The sequence below is a fragment of the Sapajus apella genome, unplaced genomic scaffold (assembly GCF_009761245.1).
Source record: "Sapajus apella isolate SASKATOON/1434 unplaced genomic scaffold, GSC_monkey_1.0 scaffold113, whole genome shotgun sequence".
Classification (NCBI taxonomy): Eukaryota; Metazoa; Chordata; class Mammalia; order Primates; family Cebidae; genus Sapajus; species Sapajus apella.
Genome location: NW_022437053.1, coordinates 3,182,420 through 3,196,842, shown reverse-complemented (window position 1 = coordinate 3,196,842; position 14,423 = coordinate 3,182,420). Strand labels below are relative to the sequence as shown.

Here is a 14,423-nt window from a genome sequence, read left to right as displayed (position 1 = left end):
TATAGCTGTGTCATAGATGTCTCTTACATCTATTTCTACAAGGCCTAGAACTATTTATGATACCGTTGCTCATTCTTAACAAATTTTTACATTAAAAATTACTTTGAGATAGAATGGAGTTTTACAACATCACGGAAAGAATAAGGAGACTCCACTTAGGAGAAATCACTAAGTGGTGGTTTTTAGCTTTATAGACTAATTAAATAAGCCTTGAATTGTTTCTGTTTTATATATGTTTTTTAGATTCCTCACATGTTCATTCTGCTTTACCTTCTATATAATACAAAGTTCACTCTACTTACAGTCACATTTTCCTTTCAGTCTTTCCCTTTTTATCTTTATTCTTTGCTTTATCCACCATTAGTTTTTATATTGCATCTCACAGTTAATATTTCTCTTTTGCCATTTCTGATTCTAATTGTAATTCTAATCTTATTTGTTCAGTGTTCACTGTCACATCTTCAGTTTCTGACAGCTGTTTCTATGGCTTCATGTTCTTAGTGCTTGTATTCATTACTTATATTTCAGTTGTCTTGTAAATTCATTTTTTAAGTGAACTAAGCCAGCCACAGAAAGACAAATATCACATGTCCTCACTGATACGTGGGAACTAAAGCATTGAACACAGATTTTACAGCTGACACACATATGCCTGCCACCTAGATTCTGCCGTTAATATTTACATTGCTTTATCATATATCCTTCCTTGTACAATCAATCCATCTTCATTTTTTATGGATTTGAAAGTTAATTGCTAACATCAGTACACGTCCCTCTAGGTGAAACCTTTTTTAAACTGATTGCTGTCAAGTTGTCTAGAGTAAACGCTGACCTTCCATATATTATTTATTCCATAGGACTTCTATTTGTAGCACTGTCCCACTAAGTCAATCGTAGAAATAAATAATTGGAAAGTATTGTCTATTTTAAATGGATAAGTATTTTCATGTGTCTAACTTCAGAGGTCTTTTACTAGAAGGTGTCACTTGACCTGCATTGCTGACTAAATAAGAAAAGTTTATTTTTAAAAAATCAACAGATTATAAAGTACTTTGTTTTCTGAGTAAGAAGAAAAGTCAATGGAGTGTGAAGAAATTATAGCAAGTAAGCTATAGTTCTCTTCTAGGAATTTTGATTATGAACAGCTGATAAGGCATTCTAAAGGGACCTCACCAGGGAATTTCCTCTTTCCTTCTTTTTCTTTTGTGTCCTCTCCTTTTCCTCACTTTCTTCTTCCCTTTTTCCCTCTCCTCTTATTTAATAATATAATACTTGGGGAAAGGTATGCCTTTATTTTACTTATTTGCTGAGGGGAAGGAGAGAGTTAAGAGGCCAAATGAGTAGATGGCAGAGTCACTTACTGGAGGGCAGAGATAATAGATCCTACATTAAGGGTTGGCAAACCTTTTCTATAAAGGGCAGGTGGTATATGTTTTAAGCTTTGCAGGGTCAAAATACTCAACTCTGCAACTGTAATACAAAAAACAGCCATAAACTATATAGTATATTGTATTAGTCCGTTTTCATGCTGCTGATAAAGACATAACCCAAGACGGGAAAGAAAAAGAGGTTTAATTGGACTTCCACATAGCTGGGAAGGCCTCGGAATCATGGCGGAAGGTGAAAGAAGCTTCTTACGTGGTGGCAGCAAGAGAAAATGAGAAGGATGCAAAAGCAGAAACCCCTGATAAAACTATATGATCTCATGAGACTTACTACCACAAGACCAGCATGTGGGAAACCACCCCATGATTCAAATTCTCTCTCACTGGGTCCCCCCCACAACACATGAGCATTATCGGAGTATAATTCAAGAGAAGATTTGGGTGGGGACATATAGCCAAACCATATCATATATAGTATATTTATAAATCAGCGAACTTGGGTATGTTCCAGTATACTTGAAGGAAACTGGAACTTGAATTTTATATCATTTTCATGTCACAAAATAATCTTTTTCAAACTTTTTCCAGCCATTTAAAAATGTAAAATACTCTAAGCTTGAGAGACATATAAAAACAGGTAGTAGACTCAGCTTGATTCATGAGCTATGATTTAGTGACCCATATGGTATAAGAATTAACCTTGCACAGGAACTATAACAAAAAGTCATTTTTAGTGTATACATTTCAACATAGAGGCCTTTTATGTGCTCTAAATTTTGTGTGCCTTTTACAGCCCTAAATTAGATAATAATACAGGTGCAGTCAGATAAATTAAGGTGTCACTGGAGGAAAAAAAGGATGCTTAATACAGTTGATTGCACCATCAACATGGAAGTTCTGGCGTGGCTTCCTGTAGTCCTGTCTCAACAGTGTAGCTGTTATTTGTAAACTTGTCACAGAGAAGCAGATCAAATACAGGTGGCTACTTTCAAACCCTTCTCTTAATGGTTATTAAAAGCTAAAGTTTAGTAGCTGGGTTCAGATCTCTTATTAGATGTATGACCGACTTATGTAATTTCTCTGAGCATCAGCGGAATGAAATAGTGCTAACTCATACACTTGTGAGGGTAATAATTATAATTACAACAATCATAGTAGTAGCTAACAGTTTCATATTGCTTAGTATGTGCCAGGCAATGTTCTAAGCACTTACACACACACACACACACACACACACACACACACACACACACTTCTCTCACAATTGATAATGTGAGAAATAATAATTCTCATCATGATAATGCTTATAGATACTACCATTTCAATTATGAGGAAACTGACATACAGAAAGGTCGAGTAACTCATTCAAGGTCATATGGTTAATTAAGAGGTAAAGCCATCATGTGAACTTGGGCATCTGGCCTCAGAATGCAAGCTCTTAACTGTTAAGGTTTATTCCCTTCTAAAGTGGGAATGTCTATAAAATGCATAGCACACAGGTTCTCAACAAATTAGAGATAAATTAACTTTACAGAATATACTGGTTCTGTTTCTTCAAGAAGCTTGGTCTACCTTTGTGATACCAAATATATGCATAAATGTGAGATTCACATTATGATTCTTCAGATTTTTTTCTCAGTTGCACATAAGTTATGAGATTTTTTTTTCCCATAAAATTCGTCATTATTACTGTTAAAAAACTATTTTGAAATTAATCACCTTCTGCAAAACAATATAGTCAAAATGACTTGGACTCTGAAGCTGAAAGACTCCTATTCTGGCCTTAGTTCTGTACTTTCTTTGTGATGGTGGTTTCATGATTTGACACCAGTTCTGTTTCTGTCTTTGGCTTGTGGACTGAAGATAATCCTCAACGTCTTGGTTTTCAAATGAGATGACCTATGTCAGAGTGCCCAGCAGTGTGTCTAGTATGTTACCAGGCATCCAACAAATACTAGTTTCTTGCTCATCTCCATGTTACATAGAATAATTTTAGAATTAGAACTGAAGGGACTCATACAGGTGGGAAAACTGAGGCCCAGAGAATTATTTCCCTAGGATCTAACAACTACTTAGAGACAGATGGATGACACTTAATGCAGGTCTTCTGATTTTTCAGTCTTGTTCTGTTTGTGATGGTCACTCTCCTCCTATGTAGTATATAAAGAAGTACTATTTATCTGACAAGTTTTGGGGAGGTTATTTTAGTACAGAAGTTCACTTTAAAATGTATCTTGAGTATTTTGGTATTTTGACTTTGATAATTTTTTAAAAATCAGAGACAATTTTGTAAATCTTGGGGCCATCCAAATCATGTAGATCAAGTTTAAAACTGCTCATTTTCCTTTTATCATATTTATTAATTTTTCATATGCAAGCAGCATGCTTTAATATAGAAGGAATGAATAAGAAATCAAAAGATGGAAGAAGTTTTATAACTCATTTAATCACATCAACCAGAGAAAATACTATTGATGCTTTGAAATAACAATGGGTTCATCCTACGCCTGCTATTTTGTAACTGACTTTTGTCAGTAGGTGATAGATCAGGAAGACTATTCCTTATCCAATTCAAATCTTGATAGTTTTAATTTTACTGTGTGATCCATTAGTTCATTTAAGTAATCTTTTATTAGACATGTTGATTTTTTTCAGATACAGAAACAATGCACTTTTGTAAAATTGTCAAATTATTTCCCACAAGATCTCATTCATACAGTGTTCATGTTTTTAAGATTTTGATACATGTTCACTATTTTCCTACAGAAAGGATTACCTATTTACATTTCACCAGGGAAGTCACTGTAGTTTGGGAGAACATGACATTATCTCCCTTTCTTTACCGAAGAATAGCAATCTGTGTTTTAAACCTTCTGGATTCTGCATTCCCCTTGTATTTTTACATGTTTTCATTTTCATATTTTACATAGTGATGCATCTGTGATAAGTTTTTAATTTTCAGGTGGGGTTGTTTATAGCTTCATAGATAGTAAAATGTCTTTAAGTCATGCTTATGCAATTTTTACTTGTGCTTTGTGGGTTTTCTTTTTTCTCTGTTTGCATGCAGTGAGTGGTATTTTGCATGGAACATTTGAAAAAATATAAGCACCAGAATGTGAATTGAATGTGTGTGAATTATCACTTTTTGTCACCTACCTGGATAGTTTAGAGAGTCAGAGTCCTTCTTTTTAGACAAAATTGGACTGCCGTGTCTCATCACTTATTAGCTGCCTTGTTGTTGAGTTTCTCATGATGAACACGATGTAAACTCCATGCCATTGGTTATTTAGTCCTACATGTTAGTATGACGATTCTGTGACTGTTTTGAAAATTAGCTGAATTATTTTTCCTTACAGTTTTGATTCTTTGTAGTTTCTATTTCCATACTTGTGAATTTGGGACCAAAAAGAATAGCTGTGACTTAATGTTTCTTTGGATCCAGTAGTTTATTCTACTTAAATTATGATAATCTCATAGCATCAATTAGTAGAAGCATAGACTCTTTCGTGCTGAATATAGAGATAATGTCATCTAACTTCTTACTTGATCACATAATTCCTTCCTCAGTCTTGGTAGCTCTCCCGAACCGTCATAATAGGACATTAATCTGTGTACGCTAAGTTCACAGAGTAAAAAGAATATAAGATTTTGCATAATGGAACTTAAAGTGTTCCATCTTGTGATGTGGAGCTAAAGAGAAGGTTTAGTGACAAGTTTTAGATTTAAGATTGTATACTTTGGAGCCAGTTTGTTTTCTGTTTCTTTCTTTTTTTTTTTTTTTTTTAGACAAAGTCTAGTTCCTCGCTCAGGCTTGGAGGGCAGTGGTCCGATTTCAGTTTACGACAGCCTTGACCCTCAGGCTCAAGTGATCCTCCCACCTCAGCTTCCCGAGTAGCTGGAACTACAGGTGTATGCCACCGCACCTGGCTAATATTTTTTAAAAGCTTTGTAAAGAGTAGCCTCACTATGTTGCCCAGGCTGGTGTTGACCTCCTAGGCTCAAGCAGTCTGCCTGCCTCCGCCTTCCAAATTTATGGCATTGATTACAGTCATGAGCTACCTCACCGAGCCTGCAGCCACTTTCTTTTAGTGTAACAGTAGCTTTGGATATTTCACTTAAAAATTTATTTTTAAGTCTCATTTTTGGGGAAAAAATAGTTTTTATTCCAGATAGATATTCTGTGTTAACTATAAGTCAAATATTTACAAACTGTTAAAAATGAAGTAATGGTTATGTAAGGGAAAACTGGATTGATGCTTTAAATAGAGTCATTTTCTTAATGCTAATTTTTAAAATGATAGAATCCTAAAACTCTTAGCTGTAAACCTTGTGATTTTTCAGCTGCTGTGCTAAACAGCTTAAGCACATACACCATCAGAGAAGCTCCCCTCCCCACTTTTAAACCAAAGGGATGTATACTCTGTTAAAACAATACAGTCAGATAAACAAATGACATTCTTTATCACAATAGCCTAGAAAATATTTATTAACTATTTCACTAGTCAGAAGTTGTAGGCTAATAATGCATCTACTTTTCATCTTAATACACAGGTTTATTACTTCAGTGCTTGACTAACTTTTGCCTTGATAATCTGTTGAGCTTTGTACATGAGAGCTGTACTAATCACTGTGCTTATTGTTTGAATGTTTGGTACAGGAAGCGAGCAGCTGCAAAGCATCTAATAGAACGCTACTACCACCAGTTAACTGAGGGCTGTGGAAATGAGGCCTGCACGAATGAGTTTTGTGCTTCCTGTCCAACTTTTCTTCGTATGGATAATAATGCAGCAGCTATTAAAGCCCTCGAGCTTTATAAGATTAATGCAAAACTCTGTGATCCTCATCCCTCCAAGAAAGGAGCAAGCTCAGCTTACCTTGAGAACTCGAAAGGTGCCCCTAACAACTCCTGCTCTGAGATAAAAATGAACAAGAAAGGCGCTAGAATTGATTTTAAAGGTAAGATGTTTTATTTTTGATAATTGTTGGCTGAAAACCATATAGGAGATTTCAGTGTAAATTTGTTTTTACATTTTTATTTGTTTTTTCTTATGTGACATTAAGACGTTTTGATAGAGTAGAACCAAATTTTCACTGTGGTAAAGGACAGGAGTAATAATTGAATTGATGACTTAACTATATTTTACAGGTCTAATTGTTGCTAATTAAAAGCAGAGCATATGCCAAAAGGTTAATAGATTTGAACTTTTAAAATTTCTTAGGATAAATGTATTAAGTGGTAGTTAATCTCCAAAACTAGTCCACAAAGCCTATGTAAGTTTAGAATAACTGGACTAAGTATCTGGCATGAGTTCTGGAACCTCAGATGATGATGCGAAAGAATCAGAAAGAGGAAGCAGTGTTTTTTTCCATTTTTGAAGGCAAGACAAAATTTTTCATAGTTATGTGAGAAATAATTCTACATGTCCTTCTGATATATGCTTCTCACTCCTCCCAGACATTTGGTACAGTTATGCTGCCAAGGATCATGACTCACCAATGGCAGTCTTCACTCAGGCTCAGGTCTTCTGTTTTCTAAATGGTCCTATGTCCAAACCTGAGAATTCGATTACCTTGTTGCTAATACTAAACTGTAAGTTATTTTCCTCAGTGAAGGTAATTAGTAACAAGTTAATCGAATTTTTGAATGACTACCAGGGCCTAGCACCCCCCATGCCCCTACGTACCCAGAGGTGATTGTATTTTAAAAGAGAAAGCTTTTTGTTTATGACACATACAAGTGAGAATTTTAGAGGATTTGCCTTCAAAACTTCTGGTAACATCATTTGAATCAAGATTGAAAGAATTAGTGAAGTGGCATTGTGTTACAACCGCTACTCTGTTTCCACAATAAAATTATTTTCGTCACTTTACACAACTTTGTTGCTTCAGAATGTATAGTTCTATTTTGTGAATTAGCTCACACACTATGGAAAAATAGGTCAATGTTGTCAATATATATATGTGTCGGTATAATGTGGAAGCTGCATTGACTTGATCATACACAGTTCTCCAGTAAGTATGCACCACAGCTTACCAGTAATGGAATGTAGAGTGCTGGCACAGTAGGATGCAGCCCACTGTGAGTGGATGTGGTACATGACGTGCTCCATCTTAGAGGCACTTATTGCGTGGCTCTATCCAGTCTTTACGCCCCCTCTTCTTTTTGCTCACGTCTACATCAGTTAGCAGTTTTGACCTTTCCTTATACCTACTTTCTAATATGCTATTCCCTGTTCTTTACTTTTTTCCCAATGTTATGTAGTATGTTAGGAATTAGAGATGCTTTATCTACACTAGTATTATGGTTAGAACTAATTACAGAATTGCATAGGTGTTAAGTAGTCTGCCACACTCTGTTTTTCCATGAGTTTTTTAAGTGCAAAATTTAAAAGATTGAAATTATGTTCAGGAACACACATTTATCACAAGAAATTTTACAAACATGTCTTGTTTAATATGTTCTCAGTAGAACCCCTCTTTCTATTGATACCCAAACTTCATGAATGTTCATATCTAATTACAGTATTTTTTGACTCATTTACATCTAGGTAGAAAAAGTATAAGTACATTCCAGATAGAATTAGTAGACTGTCAGAATCACTTGAAAATGTCCCGAAAGCATGACATATCAACAAAGGACATGTGGGTCTAGAATGGTGATCCCTAGGACAGGCCATATTACTGCATGCAAAGCAAGTCTTTGTTAACCTTATGACTTGCTCAGGAAGCAAAGTGTCTTGTGTCCTAATAGGATAGTAGCATTTTCTGTTACATTTTAGGAAATTAGGTAGGGGTTTTGCATTGTCTTGTAAGAAGGTATTATAAAATTTTTCAATGAAAATAATGAGAAACAGCAGTGGTTATACACTTTTGGGGAAGAGGTGACTGATATTTAGCAAAAGATGCTTATGTATTCTTAATAGAACAGACCTGAGAATTAGTTCTTAAAGCATTAAGGCCCATAAAAGAAACTGTGGAAGTGTTGGCACTCTTGCAGCTGGGCTACAGTTCAGATCCTCAGTATGATAAAATTTGGTATTTTTGTGGTTCGATTTTTGGAGACCACTCATTCAGTGATCACTTACATTTTATATTGTCTTTTATCGTGAAACAGATATATTAAAGCAGAGGTGGGAGTCATTAAAAATTCTACATGTTGTACAGTACATGTATAAGAGTATATTTGGCACAAATATCTTTTATCCTGTTAGCCAGAAGGGTAAAAGCCTTGGCTTGAAAATAACACTTATCTCAAAAAGTTGGGAAATGTGGTTCAACTCTGTGCCCCGGAAAAGAGGAAATAGATTTTTGGTGACTGCATAGTCTCTGTACTGCTTGCCAGCTTATAAGTTGCCTTCTTCGCACTGTCTTAACCTTAACCTTCGCAAGGTCTTAACCTTGCCTCCTTAGTCTTTTGAGAACAGAGGAGTAAAACAAGAAAACTCAAAGAAGACTAGTAGTATTTCTGTCCGTTTTACGGTGAGATTTTAAGAGCTGTATTATGATGAATCAGGACATGATATATTGGTTCATTTTTATAATTAAAGCTATACATTAATAGATATCTTGATTATAAAGAGCGTTTAAGATCATGATCTTATTAAGAGTTATGCATTGTTGGAAGAATGTAAACGCATGAGTGAGGACATTGGTATAGGTAGTTCATTGAAAAAGGTAAGCATTAAATTTTATTTGCTGAATCAGAGTTGTGTATCAAATTATATTGAGTCTAGAATATCTGGCTGTTTTACTTTTAGAACTTTTTGCAACAGAGTAAGCATGCATATTATGAGAACATTTATTTTCTTTTTTCTTCTAATTTTCTAGATGTGACTTACTTAACAGAAGAGAAGGTATATGAAATTCTTGAATTATGTAGAGAAAGAGAGGATTATTCCCCTTTAATCCGTGTGATTGGAAGAGTTTTTTCTAGTGCTGAGGCATTGGTACAGAGCTTCCGGAAAGTTAAACAACACACCAAGGAAGAACTGAAATCTCTTCAAGCTAAGGATGAAGACAAGGATGAAGATGAAAAGGAAAAAGCTGCATGCTCTGCTGCTGCTATGGAAGAAGACTCAGAAGCATCTTCCTCCAGGATAGGTGACAGCTCACAGGGAGACAACAATTTGCAAAAATTAGGCCCTGATGATGTATCTGTGGATATTGATGCCATTAGAAGGGTGTACACCAGATTGCTCTCTAATGAAAAAATTGAAACTGCCTTTCTCAATGCACTTGTGTATTTGTCACCTAATGTGGAATGTGACTTGACGTATCACAACGTATACTCTCGAGATCCTAATTATCTGAATTTGTTCATTATTGTAATGGAGAATAGAAATCTCCACAGTCCTGAATATCTGGAAATGGCATTGCCATTATTTTGCAAAGCAATGAGCAAGCTACCCCTTGCAGCCCAAGGAAAACTGATCAGACTGTGGTCTAAATACAATGCAGACCAGATTCGGAGAATGATGGAGACATTTCAGCAACTTATTACTTATAAAGTCATAAGCAATGAATTTAACAGTCGAAATCTAGTGAATGATGATGATGCCATTGTTGCTGCTTCTAAGTGCTTGAAAATGGTTTACTATGCAAACGTAGTAGGAGGGGAAGTGGACACAAATCACAATGAAGAAGATGATGAAGAGCCCATCCCTGAGTCCAGTGAGCTGACACTTCAGGAGCTTTTGGGAGAAGAAAGAAGAAACAAGAAAGGTCCTCGAGTGGACCCCCTGGAAACTGAACTTGGTGTTAAAACCCTGGATTGTCGAAAACCACTTATCCCTTTTGAAGAGTTTATTAATGAACCACTCAATGAGGTTCTAGAAATGGATAAAGATTATACTTTTTTCAAAGTAGAAACAGAGAACAAATTCTCTTTTATGACATGTCCCTTTATATTGAATGCTGTCACAAAGAATTTGGGATTATATTATGACAATAGAATTCGCATGTACAGTGAACGAAGAATCACTGTTCTCTACAGCTTAGTTCAAGGACAGCAGTTGAATCCATATTTGAGACTCAAAGTTAGACGTGACCATATCATAGATGATGCACTTGTCCGGGTAAGTTGGGCTGCTAGATTAAAAACCTAATAATGGGGAGATCATGATATAGTTGAGTGAATTCATTTTAAAAGTGACTGAAAAAAAATGATATCATATACCATAGGGGACACATGGACATTTCTGATCTTAAATATAAGTATTATACTTTTGTTGTTCCTGTCCAAGTTTATAAATGTGTTCTACAAATTATTGGTTGTATTATATAATGGTCACTCTGTCTTTGAAAACGAGTGGATTTTCTAAATCTTGAAAACTGGATCCAAATGCAGAAAGTGGTTTAAGATTATTCTCATATGAAAGCTCAAAAGTAGTGATGAGTTTTTTAAGATCTTATTTCCCAAGGATCTCCTTTGCTTTTTAAGCCTCATTGTTATATATCACAGTAAACAAACCATTGGCCACTTTCTTAAGACTTGCTAATTTTGGAACTGTAGAGCAGGATTGGGTAGAAAAGAAGAAATAAGAAACTTTGTGGTAAGCTTAATATTGATAAATATAATTATGGGATCCTAGGCTTTAAGAGCTAAAAGAACCCTTAGAGTTCATGCACTTCTTAGTTTAGAAATCAAGCCCAGAAAGTAATGACTACATATGTGAGAATCTTGTACGTTTTTTGTTGAGGAGTGGTAACTTGAATTAATAATTACGGATTTTTTTTTAAAAAAAAGCAAAATATGTTCATTGCTTTTATGTATTGCGAAATTCAAACCAGACTAGCAGCTTTTTTCCTAAGTGAAGTTTTTAGAGAAATGGTCTTTGATGACAAGAGGAAAATTCATGTTTATAGTATTTAATCTACTCTGATTGTAGCAAATGCTATAATTTTGTTACTGCTAAGACAGAAAAATACCAACAGTTCATTGTAAGATGGTATCATTTGTATGGTATAATCTGATTTCAGAGATAATGTGAAAAAAGAAAAGTGAATTTTAGAATCAATAAACCATAAGTTGTCTCTTTACAAATACCTTAGAACTGCTTAAGAACACCCCATCCTACCCGTTTAACTTACTGCCATAGTTCTTCTAGGACTTGTTTTTTCTATTTTTTTTTTTGTTATTGTTTTTTAGAAAACAGTACAGTGATAAACATGAGCTTAGACTTCACCTTTCATTTGAATGAAGACATTCCTAATGTGATGAGGTTTTTTACGTATTTACCCATTTGTGTATTCTTTTGCAAGTAATTTCTCATTTTTCTTAGACAAAGCACTTCCAAGGATGGTATGTATGTAAGATTTTTAAAGTTACTTCTTAAAGGAGTAGAAGATAGAGGTTATAAGTTTATGGAAGAACATAGTATTGCCATGATGAGGTCCCCCAAACTGCCTTCACATCTGATTTGCAAATTCTTTAAAAAATAATAATAATCCAAGACCCTGCCCTCTAGAGGTGTAGATTAGAAGCTGTATTGTAGAGCCTACGAATCTGTACTTTTGATAATACACAGATATTTTGATAAAGCCAGACTCCAATATTTGGGAAGGTGGCTTTTGGCTCAGCTCAGAGGTGGGAGTATGTGTGCATTGTAGGTATGTGTCCATATAGAGAGAGAGAAAGAGGCCATTTTGATACTCAGGTATGTTTACGTGTTTCAGAAACTCAGATTTTTAAGAGGATCATGGGAACAGCAGGCTTGGAATAAAGGATGATGGTCGTGTGAAACTTGGTTCCAGTTAGAAAATTGGAACTCCCTGAGAGAGTTCTAGAATTTCAAATAAATGTCTAAAATCCAAAAGAAATGGCTGAGATGTGGAATTGAATAAGGAAGTTCAAAAATAGGAACTAGCACAAATAGGTGATCGGCAAAGATAAAAAGCCCTAATACCAGGACGTTCTGCGAAATCCCCTCTAAAAGTCACTGGCCCGTTTTATCTGGTTTCTAATTGCCCAGTCTAACCCAGCCTCCAGCGTTTTCATTCGTGAACACTCTTACTATTGAAACATGAACTTAATTCTTCTATTTATTCATTGACTCACAGTGCTTTAAGAATAAGATTATTCTGGCCGGGCGCGGTGGCTCAAGCCTGTAATCCCAGCACTTTGGGAGGCCGAGGCGGGTGGATCACGAGGTCAGGAGATCGAGACCATCCTGGTCAACATGGTGAAACCCCGTCTCTACTAAAAATACAAAAAATTAGCTGGGCATGGTGGCGCGTGCCTGTAATCCCAGCTACTCAGGAGGCTGAGGCAGGAGAATTGCCTGAACCCAGGAGGCGGAGGTTGCGGTGAGCCGAGATTGCGCCATTGCACTCCAGCCTGGGTAACAAGAGCGAAACTCCGTCTCAAAAAAAAAAAAAAAAGAATAAGATTATCTGTGCTGCTCTAGGTATGTTTATCTTACACATTCACTAACCTGTAATTTCTATTGTTCTTTCTTGTGATTTATTCTAATTGAAATGAAAAATGAAACCAAGAAATATGCTTGGTTTATGCCCTCAAAATAATTTCTCAGACACTGAATGAGAGAATGAAGCATATATCTACATAGATCCTCAGCATTATATAATAATTTGAGACAATGAAACATCAAACTTCTTAGTATTACATGTAAGGAAAATGAAACGTAAAAGAGATTCTAGCCTACATAAATTAATGGCAGAATTGGAAATAGAACTCAGGATTCCAGGTCTCATGGACATATGTGATTATGTGATTTGGTATTATCCAGATACTTAAACTACATTTGAGATAGAACATACTTTTCTTCATGTGTTTATAGTGAACATGAAAAAATTAAATTAATTTGGATAACCTAGACATCTTAATCAAGAGTTTAGGCCTCCTCACTACCAAACTGTTATCACAGAGTGCAACAAGTTGACTAAGGTCGTTGAAGCTAGCCTTTCTTAGAAATCCCAAGCATTCTTAGGTATTAGAGGTCTCTTTTATCCGAGTATTGCTTCTATTTAAATATTCATGCTATTAAGGAATCTTAAAATTATGAATGGGTTTGATGTCATAGCTCAGAAAACTATTAAGATTTTAAGTGGGAAGGTTTTCCTTCTGATTCTGGTTAGTCTAGTAACACCGTATTTTGATATATTGTATTTTGATATTTAGATGTCATCCTATGTATTCTGCAAATGGTTTGATACCAGGTCAGATTTTTTTTTAAAAAAATGAACTCCCTAGGATTTCATCATGGCCAGCTGAAAAGTTCAGAAATTAAAAATCGTTTTATTTAATAATTAATGAAATCAAGAGCCTTAAGAAAGAGGAAGTTACACAGTGAAGAAGTAGATGTGATTGTATCCCCAGTGTATTTTTGTTTATTTTTCCTCAGTAAACAGCTAGTCTCCATATTAAATAAATACAACAAATACTGTACTTTAAAAAATACCTAAAAATCTACATCTGTATATTAAATGAATTCAGGAATGCATTTACATTCTCCTTTTCAGAATGTTTAGACATAGTCCTCTCAATTTCAAATATCTTAATGCTTTTGACTTTAAAAATACAGTTTTATGGTGAGGTTTGTGCTTAAACAGCAACAAAAAAGTTTTAAATAATATAGCTATTATGTAAAGAATATACCTTTACAGTTTATTTCTTAAATATTTTTAAAATTGAACAATGGATGGAGGTTATTTTTAAGAAAAAGAATTATCAGTACAGCTCTTTATGAAATAATGGCCTTCATCAAAATGGCTATTGCTAAAATAATTTAAAATAAAATATTTTTAAAGGCTATTTATGCATTCTGTTTTTACTCTTTATTTTATTTTTTAGAGACAGGATCTTACTCTGTCTCCCAGGCTGGAGTGCAGTGGCGTGATCTCAGCCCACTGGAGCCTTGATCTCCCACCTCAGCCTCCCAAATAGCTGGGACAACAGGCACATGCCACGCCCCCCCCGTTTTTTTTTTGTTTTTTTTTTTTTTAGTTTTTGTAGAATGGGTTTTTGCCATGTTGCCCAGGCTGGTCTCAAACCGCTAGGCTTAGGTGATCTGCCTGGCT

General features: G+C 35.2%; 1 protein-coding gene and 1 long non-coding RNA gene across 6 annotated transcripts in view; one reads left to right on the top strand and one right to left on the bottom strand.

Moving 5' to 3' along the window:
- LOC116537746 overlaps positions 1-14,423 on the bottom strand; it is a 99,465-nt gene that overhangs the window by 9,204 nt on the left and 75,838 nt on the right. The window lies entirely within an intron of this gene.
- The window catches only part of UBE3A (ubiquitin protein ligase E3A), a 96,760-nt gene that overhangs the window by 58,953 nt on the left and 23,384 nt on the right, over positions 1-14,423 (top strand). For all 5 annotated transcript variants that reach the window (XM_032260046.1, XM_032260049.1, XM_032260048.1 and 2 more), the window contains 2 exons: positions 6,043-6,341; positions 9,213-10,459. In XM_032260046.1, the coding sequence (XP_032115937.1) occupies positions 6,043-6,341; positions 9,213-10,459 (1,546 nt within the window). The remainder of the gene's footprint in view (positions 1-6,042; positions 6,342-9,212; positions 10,460-14,423) is intronic.